General features: G+C 34.3%; 2 protein-coding genes and 2 long non-coding RNA genes across 7 annotated transcripts in view; 1 reads left to right on the forward strand and 3 right to left on the reverse strand.

The window, feature by feature from the left end:
* The window catches only part of LOC122522976 (gamma-aminobutyric acid type B receptor subunit 2), a 246,282-nt gene extending 244,977 nt beyond the window's left edge, over positions 1-1,305 (reverse strand). For 3 of the 4 annotated variants that reach the window (XM_043644443.1, XM_043644444.1, XM_043644441.1), the window contains exon 1: positions 58-1,304. The gene's annotated coding sequence lies outside the window, so the exon portion shown is untranslated. Of the gene's footprint in view, positions 1-57 lie in introns of all 4 variants that reach the window. The other variant, XM_043644442.1, reaches the window with a different exon arrangement.
* A 4,693-nt stretch (positions 1,306-5,998) lies between these two features.
* LOC122523182 lies at positions 5,999-6,932 on the reverse strand. Its single transcript, XR_006305265.1, has 3 exons — positions 6,764-6,932; positions 6,478-6,664; positions 5,999-6,102 (listed from the first exon to the last, which is right to left on the reverse strand). It is a non-coding gene; the product is annotated as an uncharacterized LOC122523182 (long non-coding RNA).
* Positions 6,933-7,165: 233 nt separating this feature from the next.
* Positions 7,166-10,062, reverse strand: LOC122523183. The gene is made up of 2 exons (XR_006305266.1): positions 9,926-10,062; positions 7,166-7,511 (listed from the first exon to the last, which is right to left on the reverse strand). It is a non-coding gene; the product is annotated as an uncharacterized LOC122523183 (long non-coding RNA).
* A 2,558-nt stretch (positions 10,063-12,620) lies between these two features.
* LOC122523439 (protein Wnt-1-like) overlaps positions 12,621-22,196 on the forward strand; it is a 55,120-nt gene continuing 45,544 nt past the window's right edge. The window contains exon 1 of the mRNA XM_043645182.1: positions 12,621-12,903. Within this exon, the coding sequence (XP_043501117.1) occupies positions 12,821-12,903 (83 nt within the window). The 5' untranslated portion in view covers positions 12,621-12,820. The remainder of the gene's footprint in view (positions 12,904-22,196) is intronic.

Raw genomic sequence — 22,196 nt, forward strand, 5'->3', positions numbered from 1 at the left:
GTAATCACAAAAAAGAAATAATAGTAAAAAAAAGAAACGAAAGAAAGAATCACTTACATGTCAGGCACGTCATCAGCTCTCCAGCACGTTTTTCCTCTTTCCTCGCTTAACTTAGTCGCAGAATCCATGATAAGAGGTTGATATCGCGGAACGTTTGAATTCACGGCATTCCGGAAGTGACGATCACTCGTAACCACCTTTGGTGTTCCACATCTCTTTATATCTTTTTTTATCTTACCCTCTCTCTTTGGCTATTTGGTTCGAAAATTGTGCGTTAGAACAGCGCACGATTATGTCGTCACTTATAACTTCACATAAAAGTCGGTCATCGTCGCGGGGTTGCTGCGGGCGGACTGGTTGGTCCGGTCGAATGCGGTGGCCGCGGCCGCGGCCGCGGCCGTGTGCTTGCTCCTTGCCTCCTAAGCGTGCGCACCACTTCGATTCTTCCTTTTTTCTTTCTTTATTTCTTTCTTTTCTAAAACCGATCTATGTGTGTGTATGCACACAACTTTCGACAAATAAACTTTAGGAAAAAGAAACAGGAAGGAAAGCACGAAAATGGAATTTTTCATAGGAAGAAAAGAGAGAAGGCAGAAAAAAGAGGGTGAAGGGTAGGAAGAGAGATGAAGGATCTCAATAAGATAGAGAAAAAGAGAGAGAAAGATAGGGGGAAAGAGAAACGCTCGGTTCGGTTACATCGACCCGAACTTTACCACAGATATACGTTTAGAGACTTGGAAAAAACAGCCTTTAGTATTCTTTTTCTTTTTTCTTTTTTTTTTTCTTCACAAAAGTGTTAACGGTAAATTGAAGATTTTTGCGAGAAAAAGAAACGGGTCAGAGGCAAGCAATTGGTCGGTTTTTATCTTTACTTTCTTATAAATACTCTCACGTATCGCGATCGAGCGTTTAATTACAAACGGAGAAAAAAAGGAAAAAAAACGTCGAGAAAAAGGAAATAATTAAATTTTGCTGTGTTTGAAACCGATATAATGATAATAATGATAAAATAATAATAATAATAATTGAAATGAAATTCTCGATCCACCGGTTAACTTCACGAATTACATTCGATTTATTAAACACAAAACACGAAACACGAGTAACTATACTACGAGGAGGAGGAGAATGTTGAAACGAGACGTAAGATGAATAAGACCGAACCCCACGTCGCGTCGCGTCGGATGCAACCAGAATGAGGGTTTGGTCCTGCGCAGCAGCGCGCTCATGCGGCCATTCGGTAAACTGCCGAGCGCCGTCGTCGATGACACCCTCCGAGGCTCGCGCTATCCCCACCATGGGGAAACCATGTTACCCCACTACTGCAACACCTCGAGCGAGCGAGTCAGCCCTTCAACAACGCGCTCGACCTACACGCGCGCCACCGAGCTTTGTCCTTCGAGAAACGCCGTTACAACAGAGTACCCGGATACGGAACGTCGACGACAACGCGGCTGACTAGCTTGCATCAAATTAAGGGGGAACAAACAACGATTAACGATTAATATTATCTGCGATTTACAATTGAACATACTCTTTAGAAAATACATATTTCCTTCTTTCTACATATATCTCCAAAATGATAGAGTTATCTTGGATCTCATTGGTCAAATTCGTCTAATCGTGTGTTTTTTTTTCACGTCGATACTGAAATAAGTCTCCCCACTACATAGCACCCCACCTCAGCCCACTCTCTTTCTCTCTCTCTCTTTCTCTCTCGTGCTCGCTTGTTTGCCCCTTTTGATCGTTTACGAGACACACCATTGACCTCCACGTTCGCTCTACTTCCCAACTCTCGAGCTTCCGCAGTATACCACCTACTCGCTTGCGTTCAAGTACACAACTGATATAACTTGCGGAAGGTGGCCTGCTCCAAACGTGTTCATCTCTTTCTATATAATATTCTTTTACGTCTCATAAGGTTATTTAGACTTATCGAAGAAAAATGAGAACGAATTGTATTTAATAGACGATATTGATTTTATTGATCTTTTTAATAGGGTATTCTAGTCTAGAATTTTGAGAAACTTTAAATGCGTTTTTTTCGAAAGTACTTTTTTCAAGCTTATCTACATGATATCTAAAGTTCTATTTATCCAATCGACTTCAAATCTGGCAAGTACCTTCAGTACTTATTACTTTATGTTAGGATCTACGAACATTGCAAAATTTTAATTTTTATTATTTCCCATAATAACAACCTTTCCAACAAAAAATTTCTTTTTCATTTCAGATGAACACAAACCCTAAAATCATGTTAACCAACACATCACTTTTTATTTCCATGGCCATGTTTAAATCGCTACAAGTCCTTGAATTTTCATTTCTTATCTATAGAATTTTTGTTATATGTTTCTAAAATATCAATAAATAGATAGTTAACAAATTGATATGAAAAATATAAATAATAGTTTTTGTTATTAAGCCCAGAAAAAATCAAAATTATCGCTCTTTAGACTAGGATACCCAAACATGTTTATATGTAATTGTAACCTCTTTCTTATCGTTATTTTTGTCAATAAATAAATTATTGTTCCGCTTATTTGTTAATATAAAGACATTTATACGAATTGTTTGTTGTTCTTCTTTAGTTTTATATAGTGTTATATTTATATTTAAAACTAAAATTATCATTATTTTAAATATATACAGCTTATTAATTTAATGCAATTATATTTATTAATTAAATATGATTTATAGACTTTTAAAACAATAACGTGATGGAATTTGATGTAATCGAAATTTTTCTTACGAAACACAAAAAATGAGATATATTAACGCCTTTTTAAAGTGTCTTTCAATGTTCAAGAGTGATGGGTTTTTCGCCTATTTGTTCGAACTAATCCTCACTTCGGGTTGCTTCTACTCACTATAACAGGGATACTCAACCTTTATCCTTATAGGGACGCTCATTGGCGTCGGTTGAAAATCGATGATTAAAAAAAAAAGAGGTCATCAGGTTGGAAAACAAATAGTGTATTTAAACATTATTCTGATCTTTCATTTTGTTTCTAAGCGCGATCGGTTCCAAAGGCAGGGAGTTATGGGACGGGGGTCAAGTGACTGTCAGTTAATTTTGGCTACTAAAAAAAGCTATATTCATGACTGGGCGTGCCAGGGCGCCCGGGAGGGCTTGTCGGGCCACATGCGGCCCGTGGGCCGCAGATTGAGTAAGGCTGTAATATATAAGAACATTCATCGTCGATTAGCGATCATCCAAACCCAAGCGGTTTTGCATTAATCACACGAAATGTGATCTCTTCGATGGCAATTGCGTGTCATTAATATTTAAATCACGAGCATATCATAGCAACCAAGAGAGAGAAACAGAAAACTTATTCGTAGTATTATTTATAAAATTATATGATTAAGGAGAAAATCGAATGGTTAATACTAATTGAATAATTATATACAGTAACTCACGGAAGTGTTTTCTGAAGCCACAAACGCACTTAAACAAATAACTTATAAACCTTTAATATTTAGTAAGTCCACTCTTGGCAAGAATAACATGTAAGCGATTCTGCATACTGTTTATCAACTTTTCTGTAACGCTCGGTGATATTGAATTCCACACTTGAAGTATTATTTCTTTTAAACTTGCCTTGAATGTTATATTAAATTTTTGTAATTCTTTTCCTATTATTGCCCATAGACCAAATTCCTGATGCCATCTACTGCCATACATCTCCAGATCATAATTAAGCCACTCCCATATTTCATCATAGCACGCAAGTTTTTCACTTCCACCTCGGTATTTGCTTGCCTTCAGACAAAACTACCTCCATTCGACCCAAAAACGTTAAATTTTTATTCATCTGGAATTATTACTTTATTTCAGAATGCATTATTCTTACTAGTAAATTCCTTAGCGAGTTTTAATTCCTTTTTCTTATTACGATCATTAATGTACGGTTTCTTTCTAGCATAATCGCTATCACGTAGCACCCTTTACACATAATTATTTTTTTATTTAATTTTTTACATATTTTTTTTAAGTTCTCCTTAGCTATTGTTGCAAGTTTTTTAGCAAAAATCTTTGAATCTTTTTAATTTCTGCGATCAAAGTTCTTTCTTCTCTTTTCGTTAGTTTCTTTTGGACAGCCTGAAAGATAGTTGTTTGTTACATCATATTGAAAATCCTTCAGATTTTTATTTTGGAAGAATATGATGTATTGTAAATTTAGTTATATTATAATAATTTACTTATTTCACCATATGTTTTTCCTTCATTACGCCAATTAACAATCAATTTTTTCTCACTTTCAGAAATTTTAGATGCTTTTGGACACATCTTTAATATAAATAATAACGTCACTATTAATGGTAGAATATGACTGACGCAAATGCATGAAACTGCCAACGTGAATTTTTACGATCAGTCCTTGAAAATTTATGTTTTCATTAATAATAATAAGAACTCATTTTTGTATACTCAAATATTTTTGTGACTTCAAAAATCTTTATGTTTGTAAGAAACAATTCATAACTAATGTGAAATTTTGTCTATATATTCTTCTAAAGTCATACCTATTAACAATGATAATTATATTTTTATAAGTATTGTATAATATTCTTATTATAATTAATAAAGAATTTCATGGTAAGTATTCAAATACTTTCGCGTATTACTGTAAATTTCTATCTGTTGTGCAAGAGTATGCAACTTTCTCCATATTTTTAATTTATTCTATTTGATAATTAAAGAGAAACATACAAAAGAAAAACATATTGTTTGCCATAATCTATTTTACCTAAAACTAAATCATAGTTAAGGAAGGTTTTTACTTATTTATTTCTTACTTTCATTCATTCTCTACATTTTTAGAGAATTTTTATTCTACATTTCTAGAATATTCGCTATAAAATCATTTCATAAAATGACTAGTAAGAAATTATAAACAGAATTAAAAAAAAAGATTATACAAAGATCAGCATAAGAGTTGCCTCACTAGTTGACTCATCGAAGCGTTTCGAATTATGATAGTCTAATTTTTATTTTGTGTATTGTTCGCATTTATTCCTTTATTTTTCTTCGTATTAATTCATACACATATGTTCCTACATACATATCTATGCGCTAAAGACAAAAGGGACGGTTCCTATTGGAAGAAAAACAGTGGTACTTTTTTGCTTACAGTAATACCGTCCGTGCTATAGGCAGGCTAGCGTTGGTTAAATGAGAAAAGTGGTTGTAGCTGAACGCAATGGGCTTGTCAAGAACCGAGTGGCAACGAACAGTTGTATACACCGACTAGTCCGCCATTGAGTACCAACGGAGCGTTCTATTGACTCAGGCCCGTATAAAGCTAGATCCAAACTGTGACGTTGCCTTTCTTCCCTATTTCTCTTCCTTTCTTTCACTCTCTTCCTAGATGTCTCTTTCTTTGCCACAGCCTTTATCTTTCTCTTTCTCTTTGAGGAATCTCTAACATTTTGTCTGTTACTTTTTTACTTTACCAAGACATTTATCAAAGAATTAATTCTTCGGCTGTTGTATATGAGTGTGTATACACTAGACATCTGATACACTCACAAACCCGCATGCCCCTATATATATAGATACTTACACACGTCTCTTTAAATTTCAAGAATCTTTCAACTTCCCCAATTTAATTCCGAAAATTTATCTGCAAATATTTTTATTCATTTTTCTCAAATATTTGTACATATTTGCGCTGAAAATAAAAGCCGTAATAGATGGCGCTGCTCTAAATGGGTTAAGAGATCTGCTGACTGATTTATATTTTATAAATCCCGTATAGACGCGAGTATCCGTAGATATTCTTCCACGAAAAATAAATGATTTTATTTTCCATATCTTCAAAACAATTTATATCGAATAAAATGATGCAGGTAATACCATTTACCATTATTTTATACGTTTACGTAAAAGATAGGTCCACCAATCGTACCATTTCCGGAAAGAACTTTACTATGGATAAGGAAATATGTTTCTGCTTTATATTTTTTATTTAAGAAAATGTTCAACGTGATACTGAATCAGTAAAATTTTATTTTTAAGAATCCTGACCGGACGCACTCTATTCCTCTGTAATCTATTCGGTATGCCGGATGTAAGTCTACATAGAGAAGTCCGTTCTAAGTAAAAGGAGGTCGAACTTAAATTATAAATTACAATACGAAACGATGAAAAAGAAATTTGTAGAAAAAGAAAAAAAAAGAAATAAGGAAGAAGAAATAGATCTACAAACATTTCTTCTCCTCCATATATTCTAAACAAAATAATTTGGTTTTTTTCTTAGGATTTTTTCGCAGATACGCGCCTAAATTAGTTGTTTTTTTTTTCGTTTTATATTTTATACAGCAAATAATATAACACTAATAAGGGTGGAAACTATATAAATTTTTTCAGCTCTCGGATAATTTATATCTTTGAATAATAAATATACTTGTAAGATACACATAAATGATTGCGGCATATATTTCTGAGGTTATATTTTTCGAATCATTTACCAAGTTTTCCTTTAAATCCTTCCTGATGTCGAAAACAATCCTCTTTCGATATTTGCTCTTTTCAACAACCGATCGCACGTAAAAAGATATCCTTCTTCTTAACGTTGTCGATTGCTCACTCATGCTCAATACGTATCCCAAAATATATTGAGTACAACGAACCCCTTCTGTCAAAGTTATCATAATCCTGGAAAATTCACGAGCTATCAAGGGATGATGTTATCGCGTTCTCTTCACTTATTTTATTATTAATCACAGCGTTAATTTTAATTGACCCACGTCCTACCTCATACCGTCCGTCCGTAGGTTTCTTGCTGGCTTATCCATGCTAGAATATCATCGCGAACCTTGGCGTATCCGTTTATATTTCCCTTGCGGTGTTTATGGAAGCTAGGGAACCCGAGAGATCGTGTGTGCGAAAGGCAGCACCACGGCAAGAGGCGAAACCTGCCCTTCCTATCCTTCGGGAGGGTAGATTACCGTGAAACAAATTAAGCAGAATGTTAGGAAGCAGAGATTAAGATATACTAGGTTCATGTTCTTCTAGTTGTATTTTAGGGGGCTTTACTTTGTTCTTTTTCATTTCCTAATTCCCCTTATATCAGGTCACGGACATAAAAAGTCCCGACGGAATTTATAAATTCTGTCGAAAGTAATATTGAATTTAATTAAAGAAAAAAGACAAATGTGACTTTTCCAATTTTGATTCTACGATTCGAAATAGATGTATATGACTGGTCGAAAGCGGATAATATCGAGCATATCCATAATGACTTTCCTTTCTTCAATTTCTTTCTTTTATGTTCTTCCGTAGGACTTTTGTAACTTCCTTTATATTTCTTACAGACACACACACACACAGCCAGATACGAACACATACATGAGTTACAATACTCAAACATTATCTTTACGTTCCGCATTAATCTCCAACCTGCACCTTTTGTTCACATAGCACCTCTATGTCGTTTCTCTCATCTTCTTTCTCCATGAGCTTTCCTTTTCGTTGTCCGGTCTACAAGTTGAATATGAGTTCTCTGTTAGATAGAAGAGAAGAACAAATAGAATAATTCCCGACTTGAAATGAACGAGCGAGTAAAGTTTAAATTCCGTGCCATTTTCTAAGATGGCGTCGATGAAAGCATGAATAATAATAGGATCTTTTATCATAAAAGGATTCTAATTGTTTTTAGTGCACATTGTACATATGGTTTATTGCGATATAATTCAATGAAAAATCGAGGAACGTATTATTAACTCTTACTATTTCTTTTTCAATAAAGATCTTCTTTTTTTGCTGTTTTGCATAGGGTTCATATTTCATAATTATTTTCGTTTAACCACATAATTATTTACGAATATTACTGCCAGTTGACAAAATTGAGTAATTTGGAAAAAAAGAAGAATCATCGTTAGAAATGTAATAATCTTTTTAAAGATCAAACCAACAAAATAAAACGATTTGGTGAAATCTAACAAGAGAAGCGCTAAGTTAACAAGACACCGATTTTTTTTAAATTCTACGTAGTTTTAGGGGTCCACAAACTGTGCAAGTAGTAAGACTAAGTTATATTCAACCATTTCCAAAAAAACGAAAGAGAGTTTAACTTAAATTCTTATATATCAATTCGTTTCACGTGAGATGGAAAATATATTTTTTACAGTTTTATTAAAAAAGAAAGAAATTATAAAACAAAATATACCTAAGTGGGTGAACGGAAAAGTTCTAATTCTAATAAACGACGATAAGTTGAAAGGTTTTAATCCGACCACTAGGAAGGCTGGAAAATTTTAGGTCTAACGGCGTGGAAAACCATAAAGCTGTGAAGAATTAAATTTTAAATTGTAAGAAAATGTATTATTCCATCTGAAACAAACTAGTATATGAGGCATTGAGAACCAGAGTGAACCAAGCTCATTAGCTCTGATTTGAGAGAAATATTTTAGAAAATTGAACAAATTATTGTCAATTTGCTTTAGACTAGTTTTTAAAATTGATCTTTACATTTCTTCTTTTGTAGGTTCAATAGAAGACAGATTTTAAAAATATATTTTAAAAATTAATATAATTATTATTATATAAATTAACAAGGATTATAGGAATTACCAGGGAAGAAACTTTTCTGTCTCATGTGAATGTATATATATTATAGGCAAAGTAGAATCTTCGATATTATGAGTTTTTCCTAGAAATTGCTCACAATGCCAAAAACTAACCGGCAATGTAGAAAATGTATTCATATGTCTCACATTTCCTCGATATTCGGTAAAATGACAAAAATGAGAAATCGGTAAAAAAAGAAATACATCTCCGATTCGCGTTTCGAATGATTTTCAATAGAATGCTGAATATGAAACCTGCTTATCTTTCGCTATGATAAGGAACAAAAGATACAGATTTTCCATAGTAATCTCTATGAATATCGATCTAAATGTAATAATCTTCTACTACGATAAGTAACAGTGGGCCCTACATAATAACACACCGGCATTGAGTAAGTTTTAGTTTATAGAGGTGCAGATAGTATAGCGGCACGCACAGTTTCAAAAACCCAGCCCATATGTATATTATGTGTGTGTGAGCCTGCTGCCCGATAATGTATTCTTCTCAACATTGCTAAGTAGTATTTGGTATTTTATAGAATATCTAAGTATTATGTACAATGCCTAGGATAATTCCGTAACAATTCTTCTGTTTCCTACGTTGCTTAAAAATGCCTGGCATTGTGGACAATGCCTAAGAAAAGCTCACAATGTCGGTAGATTCCGCTTTGCCTATACACATATAAATATAAGAACAGAAGAAATTTAAGGCGTAGATAACAGAAAACAGTTACTATTGGAAGTGCGTATATAGATATTTCGAAGAATAACTAAGACGACTTTCTTAAAAAAAAGGAAATGTTGTTCCTCTTTTTGTCGTGTGTTATAATGTGAGTATAAGCGGACGAGAGAGTGTGTATGCTTGTGTGCACGTACTTATGGCGTACGTGACTAAAAACAGAGCGATCATACGATCAATTGTTATCCACGATGGCACGAAGTGGGAACTTTTAAGAAAGAGAAGGTTAAGGAGAAGACATTAAAAAGAAATGACGATAGACGAAAAGGACGATGGTGATTAGAGTATGCAAAAGTAGATTATTATGTGATGTTATATTAAGAAGTACCACGAAAGAGATAGATTCTGTTAAGAAATACGAGGTGAAAAGAGACAGTTTTACTTAAGAAGTATGACGTGAAAAGTATGAAAGAATACGACGATAATTAATTAGTGATTCGGGAGTGAGAAGATTATAGACAATTACAATTCTATTATATTTTACTTTATCGAATTATATCTATTATATTTGTTTAAATATATATATAGTTATATATAATTCTTTTTGTCTTTTCTTTGAATATTAAGAAAAGTGTACAATAATATTAAATAAAAACCTTACATTATTACCAAATATTAGGTATTTTGGAAGAAAATGTAGCTCAGTCCACTCTAGTTCTCAACGCCTCATGTAAGAATGCATATGAAACCTCTCCATTTGTTTTCTTTGAACAGTTATTCACTTGGTCTTACTGCTTTATAGTGTATGGTACTGATAGATCCCTACAACTATGTAGAATTTAAAAAATATTGGTATCTGAACTTGGATCTCTCCTTGTAAGAGAAAACTATATTATCGACGTTAGAAAAACTTGCGACGGTAACATGGGATTGACTGTAGAAAAGATAGACTCTAATGTTACCGATTGAATCTTTGTATCCGATGATTAAGTTAACCTTATATTTCTTATTATCAACTGAAAATAAGGAACAAACTGCACTCAACTGCTCTAAAAGTTTTTGATTTAGAATATATTAAATAGTGCTACTATATAAGCGAAATAAAAATAGTTTAATAACTTGTTACAAGATGTCGGTTGTTTCTAATACTTTTTGGATAGTTATCTTAAAAACTTATTAAAATAGCTAAAAATGTTTGTAGATTTTATTACGTAGGAAATAAAAATTACAACACTTTGAAAAAATTTCCAAATATCTTCAACATCATTTTCTACTTTTACAAGAAACGAACACTAATCTTTGCTTTGCAATTATTAAAATTAACTTCATATTAAATCATGGTTAATGTAATTTGAATAAACATCCTTGTAGTTTCTTTTACAAAAAAATTATTAATAAGTCAACAGTTTTGCTTCTTATATTTGTCTTTTTTCTACTCGTTATAAATCAATCGTAAATAAATGAAATGAAACTTGAAACTATAGTAATGAAATTTCTATAATATCTATGTTGTTTTTAAAAAAAATTTTTTTATTCCAACAATAATAATGGATTCTCTTAATTATTTGCTATTTTAACCTTAGTACATCGTCGGTGTTTTACAATATAACGTATATAATTTGTCTATGTATAAACTGTAACAAACGTCTCACTTTTTGTTGTTTCATCTCACGAACTAGTCTCAACTTTGTTAGACTATTACGCTATGTACATATATAGAACTACTTAATCATAAAATAGAAATGAATGAAAAGATACTAAAAATAAAATAATCATTTATATAAACATTCGGTGGAAATTTGACAGATTGCGATTAAATCACTCCGTACTACTAATGGTGATTTCAACAGCGTAGATAGAACTCTTGCGAAATCGTTCCTATAATACAAACGTAACAAATATGATAGATAAAAGAGAACTGTAAATATATTCTTTTATATGATTGATCAAAATAAAAACGTTAAAAATTAATGTTGAAGAAATATCAATTACGATATTCAATATTAAAACTTTATTTTTACTCATTGAGTTAAAAAAGATTATGATGATAACAATTCTTTTGTTAAAAATTTCCGTTTGAATAAACAATATTAAATTAATATCGTTTTCTGTTGCCAAAAACGCAAAACCAAATCGAAGTTTGTTATATGACATACAATCGTTTGAAAATTGGAAAATATTAATTTCTAAAAAATTATGTGTGTTTAAATGAGTTAAATGTACCAATTTTTTGTCAATATAATTATACGCTGACAACCTTTTTTAATTAATTTATATTCGACAAAAATATTGATAAGGGATTAAAAATTTTCTAATGAAATGTAAAAAAGTGAATTAGCAAGATTAAGTAAACGCCAAACCAGTACCGAAATTTGATACGAACAAATTGAAAAAACTAAAATCAGAATTATTTAGGTCGCTCATTCAAAAAGACACAGGTTTGTGAAGCCATTAAGAGAGGACCGAAGTACCGTAGAAAACGGTCGCGATGCACCGCCGAAATGTCTAATTAACGGAAATTCGATGATTCCCCCACCGTCGTTGGGAAAGCCAATCGGTGAGTCGTGGCCAGTTGATAAGACACGCCCAGTCACGCGCGGCCGCCAGCCCTCCGCCTCCGCGGCCGCCTTCCCCCGGCCCGCCCCGGTTCCACCACTACTGCCATCTCCCCAAGCAGCTCGCGTCGCACCGCGCCAAGCTGTTGCCCTTTTCCTCGTGACTAACCGGCCACAGTTCGTGGGCGAACGTTCGCCGAGTGCCGTCTCGCGTTCTCGTTTTCGAACGGAGGTCTCGTGTTCCTCCTCTTCCTCGTCGTCGTCGTCGTCGTCGTCGTCGTCGTTGTCGTCGACGACACGCGCTTCTCGTTCAGCGAATTCCAAGCGACCCCTTCGATCGTCAAACCTTATTCTTTTGTTTCTGCTTACTATCGCATCTTTCTCCTTCCCTTTTTATTCCTTCCTCCACCTCTTGCTCCATACCCTTTCCTTTTCCTTCTTTACCTAAATCCTCTTCTTAACCCTTCTAAATCCTTCAATTTCTCCCGTGCATTTATTTTTTTACGCCAAGTAACAGGGTAGGAGGAAGCTCGTAGGTGAGAGAAAGTGAGTGCACCATGTGTCCGGCGATGTCAGGGGCGTGAAGAAAAATGTAAGAAGAACAGGGAAAGGGGTACGTTATCGAGAAAGACCGGAAAGTAAGAGCGGAAAGGCTCGTACGCGTTCCCTTAACTAACAGACGCTTCATACTCGACGAGTAGTCAGCTTTGTGAATAAACAGAAAAAAGAGAAGATAGATACAAAAACAGGAAGAGAAAGAGAGAGAACAATAGAAGTAAAAAAAGATAGAAATAGATAGAAAGAAAAAGAAAGATTAATAGAGAAAGAAAAAGAGATAATGCAAGAAGTTTGAGAAAAACAGTTACTTAATCATTTTCTTCAGGAATCCCTCACAGATTTTTCTTCGGTGTTAGAAGTTTCTGTGTTGGGGATTTGTTCTCTCTGCATAAGAGAGCACGATCAACGTTATCGTCTTCATTATTGGAATCGTTTTTCTTCATCCGCGAAGATGAGAGGCCTTGTGTCAAGCAGCATATTCAGCTTACTCGTTCTGCTTTTTGCATGGCAAAACGGAGCGCGGGCTAATTGGTGGTGAGTCTTACTAATCGCTTTTAATCCTACTTACTATATCGGACGAATTGAAATATCATAGGGTTTTCTTACTTTTATATATATTGCCTGTTTCATTCATTCAGTTATATGAATGTTATTGAATTTTCAAAAAGAAATATAACTTGTACACAAGAATTTCGAAATAACAATAATTTATTTAAACTAAAGATCGAATGAGATACGTTATATTTACTTGTAAGATTTATTTTGTTGGCATTGATAATTTCAGTGCTAGTGCGAATCAATTTAAATCCAATACATCGTGTATATTTATAATTATGTGACTGTTTATGATGTTTTATAAATATATTGTAATTATAACCTGAGAGATATTAAATAATAAAAAAAATACATTTCTCTCATATATGAGATTTCGTATAAAAAAAAATGTTAAAAATATGATATATTTAATCGAAACGATTTTTCCTAGAATAAGAAATATTTATTATACTTTCCGTTTTATTGTTTTACTTTTTCGCAGGCATATCTTCGCTTATGAATATTTTAAAATTAAATAAAAAATAAAACATAAAAATTAAAAATTTCTTATCACAGAGGATTAACATAAATGAAAATTTCAACTGAAAAATGAATTTTGACCGTAATCTATATTTTGTGAATACAACTCGATTGCCATTCGTTTCATTAGATTTTCAAAAGTTTCTCGTCTCATCCTCCAATAACAATAACGAGAAAAATTCATCGTATAATATTAAAGTTTAAATAAAAACAACAATTATTAGTTGCTTTTATTACGAAAAAATGATTGATGGGATCGATATGGTTGCATAGCGGCTAATACAAAATAGATTTCATCAATGTATTTTCTATTGGAACGAAAACAAATGTTATATCGATATCAAGAAACAGAGGATACCTTTTGCCTCTTGTTTACAATTTTTCTGTACTTTTTTATTCACTTTCTATTAAATACTTTGTTAATTAATAGTTACGTTTAATTGTTCACTTTTTAGATATGTGTTAATATGTGTTAATATATATAGTTAATATATATATAATATAATAGTGTTAATATTATATATAACACTTATATAATATACTTTCGTACTTTTATTATTATTTTTACTTGTAACTATAGAATACTGTTCACATACAATACATATTTCTTTTTTTTTCCTCGATAAGAAGGAGAACATAATCGATACAATGAATATATCCATTTTTATTGTCGTTTCCCTTCCAGTTACTCACTCGGTACGGAGCGAATTTCCTAGGTCGACCCTTTTCCTTCGATATTATCAATGTTTCATTCCTTTTACCGATAATACAATCCCTTCGTCAAGTTCCCTCTGCATTTCATATGTAAAGTTCGACAAAAATGTCATAACTTAAATTCATCGAAAACCAGTCGCCAGAAAGGGATTAAATCATAATTCTGTAGGATGATACGAAATTGTTCGGAAAGCGTGATCGAGATTAATGTTCTCTTATCTCGCGGCCGAACCATAATGCAAAGAGATCGGGTAACGAGTAAGAAACGTGGACAATGACCTATTCCGAGTCCGACGACAGAACGCAATAAAACACGGTCGGACGAGTTCTCCAGGCGCTCGAGGAATATCTCGAGGAAGAATTTCTTTCTGTATGTATCTGTACGTATGTGAGTGAGAAAGAGTGTATGCCGTATCCTCACTCGTATTTCCTGCATTCATATTATTATTACGTTGGTTGTCGAACGAGTCCTAGAATTAGTACTAAATTGCTTATGTATGTACCTACCAACGATAGAAACATAAAATCTGTGTTCATTAATCGCTCGTAATTTTGAAAACTTGTTAAAAAAAAATTCGTATCGTCACAAATTTCGTATATACCTCTATGATAATTCTTTTGGATAATTTTAAATGAACTATTTGGATGTTCATTCTGTGTATATTTTTAGTTAAATACGTTCGTTTATCAATGTTGCAAGTATTAATGCCAAGAATAAAAATTTTTCTTCGAAAAATTCTATTTATAATAAAATTCCAAATAATTTCATTTTCTGATAAGCTGTATCTATAAAAACTAAAATGTTTAATGCATGATATTTATTTTTAATATTAAATAATATTAATTTTTTACTAATCACTTTTTCGATATCGTTTAGATATAAATATTATTTTAAAAAGAATTAACATGCACCAGAAATGCTATAGCAAGTTCTAAAAATATGAAAAATGAATAAAAGATAGTAGAACAAGCGGAATACGTGTTTTTTCTTGTTCATAAATAAAAGGATTAGAAAAAAGTATTCGATGTAGAAGAGAGAAAGAGAGAGAAAGAGAAAGGGTAAGAATGCATTTCCCTGTTAAGTCAGAAGAGGGCTCGTTCGCTTATTCGCTTGCGTTCGAACGCTGAAGCCCCGCTGACAGTGCTAATACTACACACTCGTGTTTACACAACTATATTACCCGTAACGGGTACGGCGATGTGATGCGCACCCCTGCCAGGCATGCCTTTTCAAACCCTAGGACTCCCTCGATGGGCCACCATCGCGTTCATTGAAGGAGAGATAGAGATAGAGATAGAACACGGTTCCGATCACGAGGAATATATTTTTCCCACCAGCTGCTAACCACCCCCAAAAAATATTCTCGATTAATCGTACACCAACCGGTAATTTTGTTTTTAGTAACCACTTTTATTCTCTCTTTCCCCCTTGAAATATTGGGTATGGTGCAAGTCATTGAGTGGGAGTCGTAACTGTTGAACGGAAGTTTAGAAAAGGTTAGTGTTTTTCGTATATTACGATCTAACTCATCCAATAGATTATCAATAACGTTCAAGTTTGGTGACTGTAGTGGAGGATTCAAGGCTTCTTATTAAATTATGTTTAAAACAAAATAAATATTTGTTTTTGTCTAAAATGCCTTTGATGAAAACTACTTCACCAACTCTTGTAGTTGAAATAAAACACAAAATATCAGAAATCCGTCACCGTGTTTCATAGTTGGTCATAGATTTCTAAAATCTAATTCTTCCTTGATTTTACGCGATATCATTTTCATCGTTTCTAAAAATATTTAATCTGCTTTCATCGGCAAATATTATGCTTATATCGTCGCTTCCAAAAATATTTAATTTGCTTTCATCAGCAAATATTACGCTGTTCCATCATATCTTTTCTTTAAAAATATACTCCTTATAACGAAAACAATTATTTTCTTTTTCGATTCTTTTCACTTATATATATACAAGTCTTCTTACGAGAAACTCTACTATTGTATTAATCTTTTTTTAATTCCCTGCGAACTATATTCAAATGCACTTTCTTTCTAGTTTCTTCAAATAACTGAGGTCAACTTCAGAGCATTTAATCTAAGATTTTATTTTATTTTCATGATAATCTTACATTTATTGCTGACAGTAAGGAGTTTTTGACGTCTTTTCTTAGGAATACTTTCTATTCTATCTTCTCTGATATATCTTTTAATGATATCCACTACTGTACGCTTGCTTATATTTAATAAATTACCAATTTTCTGGTATGATTTTTCATTTTCTTTATAAAAAAAAAGATAAGTTGGCGTACATCTAAATGATCTAAACTGATTTCTGATCCTTGATTGAGTTCTTTAATACTTCTATGTTTGAAAATAAGATTTCTGAGCGATTGAATTAACTTTTTAAAACGAACAAGTTACAATATAAGTAAGCATTATATCGTTTCCATCATACTGTATAGATGGTTATGTTAATTAAATAATTAAAATCTATGTTACACTGGCAAATAGAAAAAGTGTACTACTTATATTAGTAAAAAAAAAACAATAATTCCTTAACTTAACTCTAATTATGTGTACAAGGCAATTATATTTAAAATACCATGGGGTCCAAATATTAAAGCAAGTTTCTGTAATTTTATCCCCTATAAAATATTATATTTAGCTAATAATTACTAATATTATACTTACTATAAATATTGTACTTAGCTTATATAATACATCGATTTGTTTCTTTGCTTTTTAATTTTTCTTTAAAAAAATAAAATATCATGGACATTTTTTCAGGTCGATCTACGAAACTAAAGCTTTTTTTTATTTTTCAACATAAGAATACTTCATCAATGTTCAACGAGGAAAATCAAATCCTCGAATGTAACTTTTGCCATTTTTTCGACCAATCGGGAGGAATTTACGAAGAACGTCGTTACAGTACCTAGTATATTCGTTACTTTTATGATATGACGAAATCGTATTACGGATCTCTTTATTCCTATTATATAAAAAATACGAGCGAGATCACGAGGGGGAGGAATATGGGAAATCGTTTATAGTTCCACGCTTGTGTCCTATATTGTATACGAAAATGGCTCCATAAAACGAGCCTATGTCCTACGACTCTCTTTTCGTATTAACTCTCACACGTAACTGTGCGCAAGTTTTCATTCTTTGTTCTTCTTTGTTAAATTCGTTATCTCTCTCTCTCTCTCTCTCTTTCTCCTTTCCCTTCCTCTCTTCTGTTATTTATGAGAAACGCAGGTTTTTCGTTGTATTTCAATCCGAGAAGGATATCTTACATTAGCAATACGCATAAACCATCTTCCCCCATTTTTCTCTCGAAGGGTGAACGAATGGCGAAGGCTTCGTTTTTCGTAAAGAATCGATCGAAAGCACCGGACTATGACAATGACAACGGGAACAATAATAACGACGAAGCGTACCTTTAGCTCATTTCCCGCGGGTTACGATCGCACGTTAACAACGGAAGGGCCTTTCCACCAGTCCGCGATTCGCCCGCAAATACCTCGCAATACGAGGATATGCTTGTTTCTACGTGAACACACGCGTACGTATATCCGTGTATACATATATATGAGCATTATACCGCTCATAGTCAGACTCGACTAGTAGTTACGGCTGGCATGATGTAGCCAGTGAGAGAGAAAGAGAAAGAGAGGGAGATAGAACACACTCCCTAGAGAGCGCAAGAGAAAGAGAGGGAAAGAAAAGAGGATATGAAAGTTATGAGGAGGGGGAGCGGGGACAGAGGCCGGTTATCGCGCTGAGGTCGGCCCGTTAATGCGACTTTTAATCGCCCTCGTAAAGGAACGCCGATGCGTTCGCGGACCAGCCAGATTCGCGACGGCAGCATCGCAATAAACTTTTCTATCTCTTTCTCTCCCATTTCTCGCGAGACTTCATCGCTCCAACTTTCCCCACTTCTCGTCTTCGACTCCTTTATCGGCAGCAATAGTTACGAGCGTGATATCCTCCTCTACTTCTCTCATTTTATGGAGATATCTTTTTTCTGTCTTTTCCTTTTTCTTTTGTACTTCAATATTCATTACTATTGGGAATTATAAACAAAAGTAATTAAGGATATAGCTGTGAAGGATAACAGTACTCCCAGGAAAATCAAACGACAGCACATACTACGTAATTGCTACGGAAGTTATGATCGTCCTTTCACAAATACTTTCCAGCAAGTCTGGGATAAGATTCCTTTGCAAAATAAAACCTCTCTGATATCTATTCTTTTTACGGAGATAAATATATATAGATATGTATACGAAAGATGCCATGTTGCAAAGAAAGAGAGAGAGAGAGAGAGAGGTGATGTCTGCAGTCCGATATTCGGATAATACCCCTACCTCATTCAATATTTCTCATTCGACGTCAAAACGTTCCTTTTGCCTCTCCGCTCCCCTCCTACCTCCACCCCGTTGTTTCATTTTGCCTCAAAAATCTCCGACAAAGGGAGCTACTTTGAGAGAGAGAAAGTCTGCCTTTGGGAACTCTTCGGACAATGTTTTCTTTCGTCCCAAGATATCTTACGTATATTGTCATAAGCATAACGAAGAGACCGCCAGACAGATACGAGATTCCTTTCTCCCTCCTCTTGCTCCTCTCTTACTTCTCTTCTTCTTCCTCTATCTAGGGCTCGCCATTTCCTTTCCCTCGCTTCGTCCTTATCCTCTAGCTCTCTTCCCCCCTCTCTTCAGCCTCTCTCTTTTTCTCTTCGAACCCCCTCTCTTGTTCTCTTACTTTTTTTTCTTTCCACTTCGAAGTTCGCTGCTCGCGCTAATCCAAGCTTCTATCCTTATCGGGAAGAGATCGTTGTCGTTTTCCTTTTCTACTTTTTTCCCTTCTAGTCCTACTCATTTTCGTGAAATTCTATTTTGATCGGTCGGTTATTACATTTCTTTATTAATTAGATGCGAATTATAGAGAAAAAACTGTTACGTCAATTTTACATTCAAAAATGAACGATCATTTTGCTTTTTCTTTTTTGTTTGGTTATATTATATTATGTTACTCGATTAGATTGAAATCAATGGAAATTATGTAAACGAAGCGATGACTTTTCAATCAACTGGTCCACTCCTCTTTTTTTCTTTCTTTCTCGCGCAAAAAAAAGTTCTGGCTTATTTGAAAAGGGTTGTGCAAATCGAATGATCGTGGAAGTCCAGTGTTCTCCAACCTCAGCTTGCGTTCCCTATTGTGTTCCATCGGACTAAATGAATGCCCTAACGCAACGTTTACTCGCCTTCGCTTCCGTTTGCTAGCCTTTACACGAACCGCGAACTCGCGCTTTTAAATCAACTACATTGTGCCTATATGTTTATATACATACGATATACGTACATACTATTCCAGCTGCCTACGCCTCGAGCGTTTAACGATCGTCGACCTACCGATCGTCCTGATTCGATAATGCAACTTTGATTTTTACGAATGGACCAATCATGTGCGAACGATGAAACGTTCATTATTGGTCGACGCTTTCAACGATATGCTTTTAAAATACTACATTACCTACATCACAATCAAAAGTTTTCGTTATTATTATGGTTGCTTAGCTATTATTTGAGTTTTAAAAAGCGAGAGATTTAAATTAAACATCGTTACTTCTCCCCCTCCCCGGTATTCTCATTCTCATTTCGGAAAACCAATTTTTCTCCTCATTTTCGTTCGTTTTCTGTTTTCCTTCAATGATGAATTATTTTCGAACGTTTCTCCGGTAATTTAGTGGTAGCTAGCGAACGATGGAATCATTGATGATCGTTGGCCATATATCACCAACGACGGGATATTATATCTCGTTATATACGTACACGCATACTTTATACATACATACGTTCGTTCGTACGTTCGTTCATAGTGACGGACGTCCATTATTAGCACACTTCGATAGCATTCGATGTAACGGCGTATGTGGAGCACGGTTGAATGTAACGCAAGGAACAGCAGATGCATAACTACAGAATCGCATCGATCATATAACTTGGTCCCGTAGGCGATGTTGACCGTACCGTTGCTTTGTTCTCTTCTCTTCTCTTCTCTTCTCTTCTCTCCTTTCTCTATCCTTCTTTCTATCTTCTTTTTTTGTTCGATCAAAGCCGTGACTTTTCTCGCTAAATCATCGAAACTCTATTCTTGAAGTTACCAACGCCACTTTTGATCACATAATTCAACTTTTATCGATATTACTTGCAACAAAAATATTATACATAAAAAATAAATAAAGTAACTTATTATGATTCGATATTTTAATAATCACAAAGAAACTTTCAGGTATAAGAGAATGATTTAAAAAGAGTATCCAAACAAGTTTTAAGAAGTTCTACCTTCTTTAAATTCTGCAATGATTGTTCTATTAAATTTCTTTTATCTAAAACGAAATGTAACAAATTATATATGATTTAAGCAGCTTGCGTGTAGAGTATACATCTTACTTGGTGAATAAATATAATAAAAGAAACACAATACAAACGTAAAGAGGAAAAAGAAAAAGATAGAGAAAAATCGGTCGTTTAATTGTAAGGTTAATTGCACTTTTCCGTGTCTGGGACTATGTGCTGAATGCGGAAGTTAAATCAATTTTGAGATTGATCACTAATTTTGTTCGTTAAAGGTGTCTTTCGTGTCATATCAGACCATGAAGAACTGTTGGCGACGCACACTTGTTGAACGCGTGGTTTATCTTCGGCCATAGATCACACAGGGCGCCGCACGTCTTTTGCTACTACTACTACTATGACTACTATACAACTATCACTACTACGTTTCTCTTTTTCACCCTCTTTTTTCAACTCAGGCTACTTCTCTCTCTTTCTCTTTCTCTCTTGCACGCGTTACTCTTTCTCCCTTGACGATTTCCACGATCTCGCAGTTCATTATATGACACTCGAGTCTTCAGATTTCTTCCCGAGAGGAGAAAATAACTATTCCACTATTCGATAGATTCGCAAAGGAAAGATTCTTGTGAAACATTTACATATTTTTCATTCTTCATCATCATTAAGATCATTAAGATATCGCTTTTTTCTTTCTCATCGATATAATTAACCTAACTTTATTTTTATTTCAAATGTTATTCTTGTTTAAAATAGCACATTATTTAATTATCCAAAATATGTATCATTATCGTATTGTTAATATTATTATAACTAATTAATTTAATTTTTGTCAAAACTTTTGTTACATAGATGTATGTATAGATTCATTTATAAATAGACGTACAAATATATACATTTTTCCGCTTATAAATACTTGATGTAAAAGCTTTCGATTTGGAGCAAACGCAGTTACAACGCAAATCATACCAGCTGAGACCCTTGCTATCGCGGAAAAACCGTGAGACGGCTTGTATATTTCAAATAAAGCGATGCCTCTCGTTCTTCATATTTCATGTTTCGTTTATTCGACCTCGGAGGAACGTACTCGGCACCAAGACATAATAAACGCGATGTCTCCCTGTTTTTTTCCATCTGCTTCTCTTTCTCTCATTTCCACCCTCGATCTCTCTTTCTCTCTCTTCCCCTCTTCCCTATCACCCTCTTCCTTCCCTAACAGCAGCTAAGCTCCTCTTCCAGTCTTTCCACTTTTTCTGCTAGCTTCGTCTCACCATCTCTCCCTTTTTCTCTTTCTCCTTTTCGCGTCTTCGTCCTTTTAACGTTTTCCTTCTCCGCTCCGAAGAGCTCGGAATGTGTCTCTCTCTTTCTAAAAGAGCTTAGTCGCATGTCAGTTTTATTTCTCCCTCGTCTACTCCTTCGTATTGGCTGGGCAGGCGGTGTTACCCGTGTGGTATCTCGGTTACCATAAATTACGATGGTCCTTTTATTTGCACAAAGCCACCGAACTTAAGTAACTAGATCTGGAGGTCCTGACTCCTCCGCACGAGGGGGTTAAACGTTCCTTCCTCCTCGTCGACTGCGATACGCAAGACTGACCCGCCCTCCGAAAAGCCACCCTTCTTGTCCACGGCCACCACCCTTCTCTCCCCGTTTCTTTCGATCTGTGTGTGCATGTGTCTGCATTTGTGTC

Source organism: Polistes fuscatus, unplaced genomic scaffold (assembly GCF_010416935.1).
Source record: "Polistes fuscatus isolate 324 unplaced genomic scaffold, CU_Pfus_HIC Scaffold6, whole genome shotgun sequence".
Classification (NCBI taxonomy): domain Eukaryota; kingdom Metazoa; phylum Arthropoda; class Insecta; order Hymenoptera; family Vespidae; genus Polistes; species Polistes fuscatus.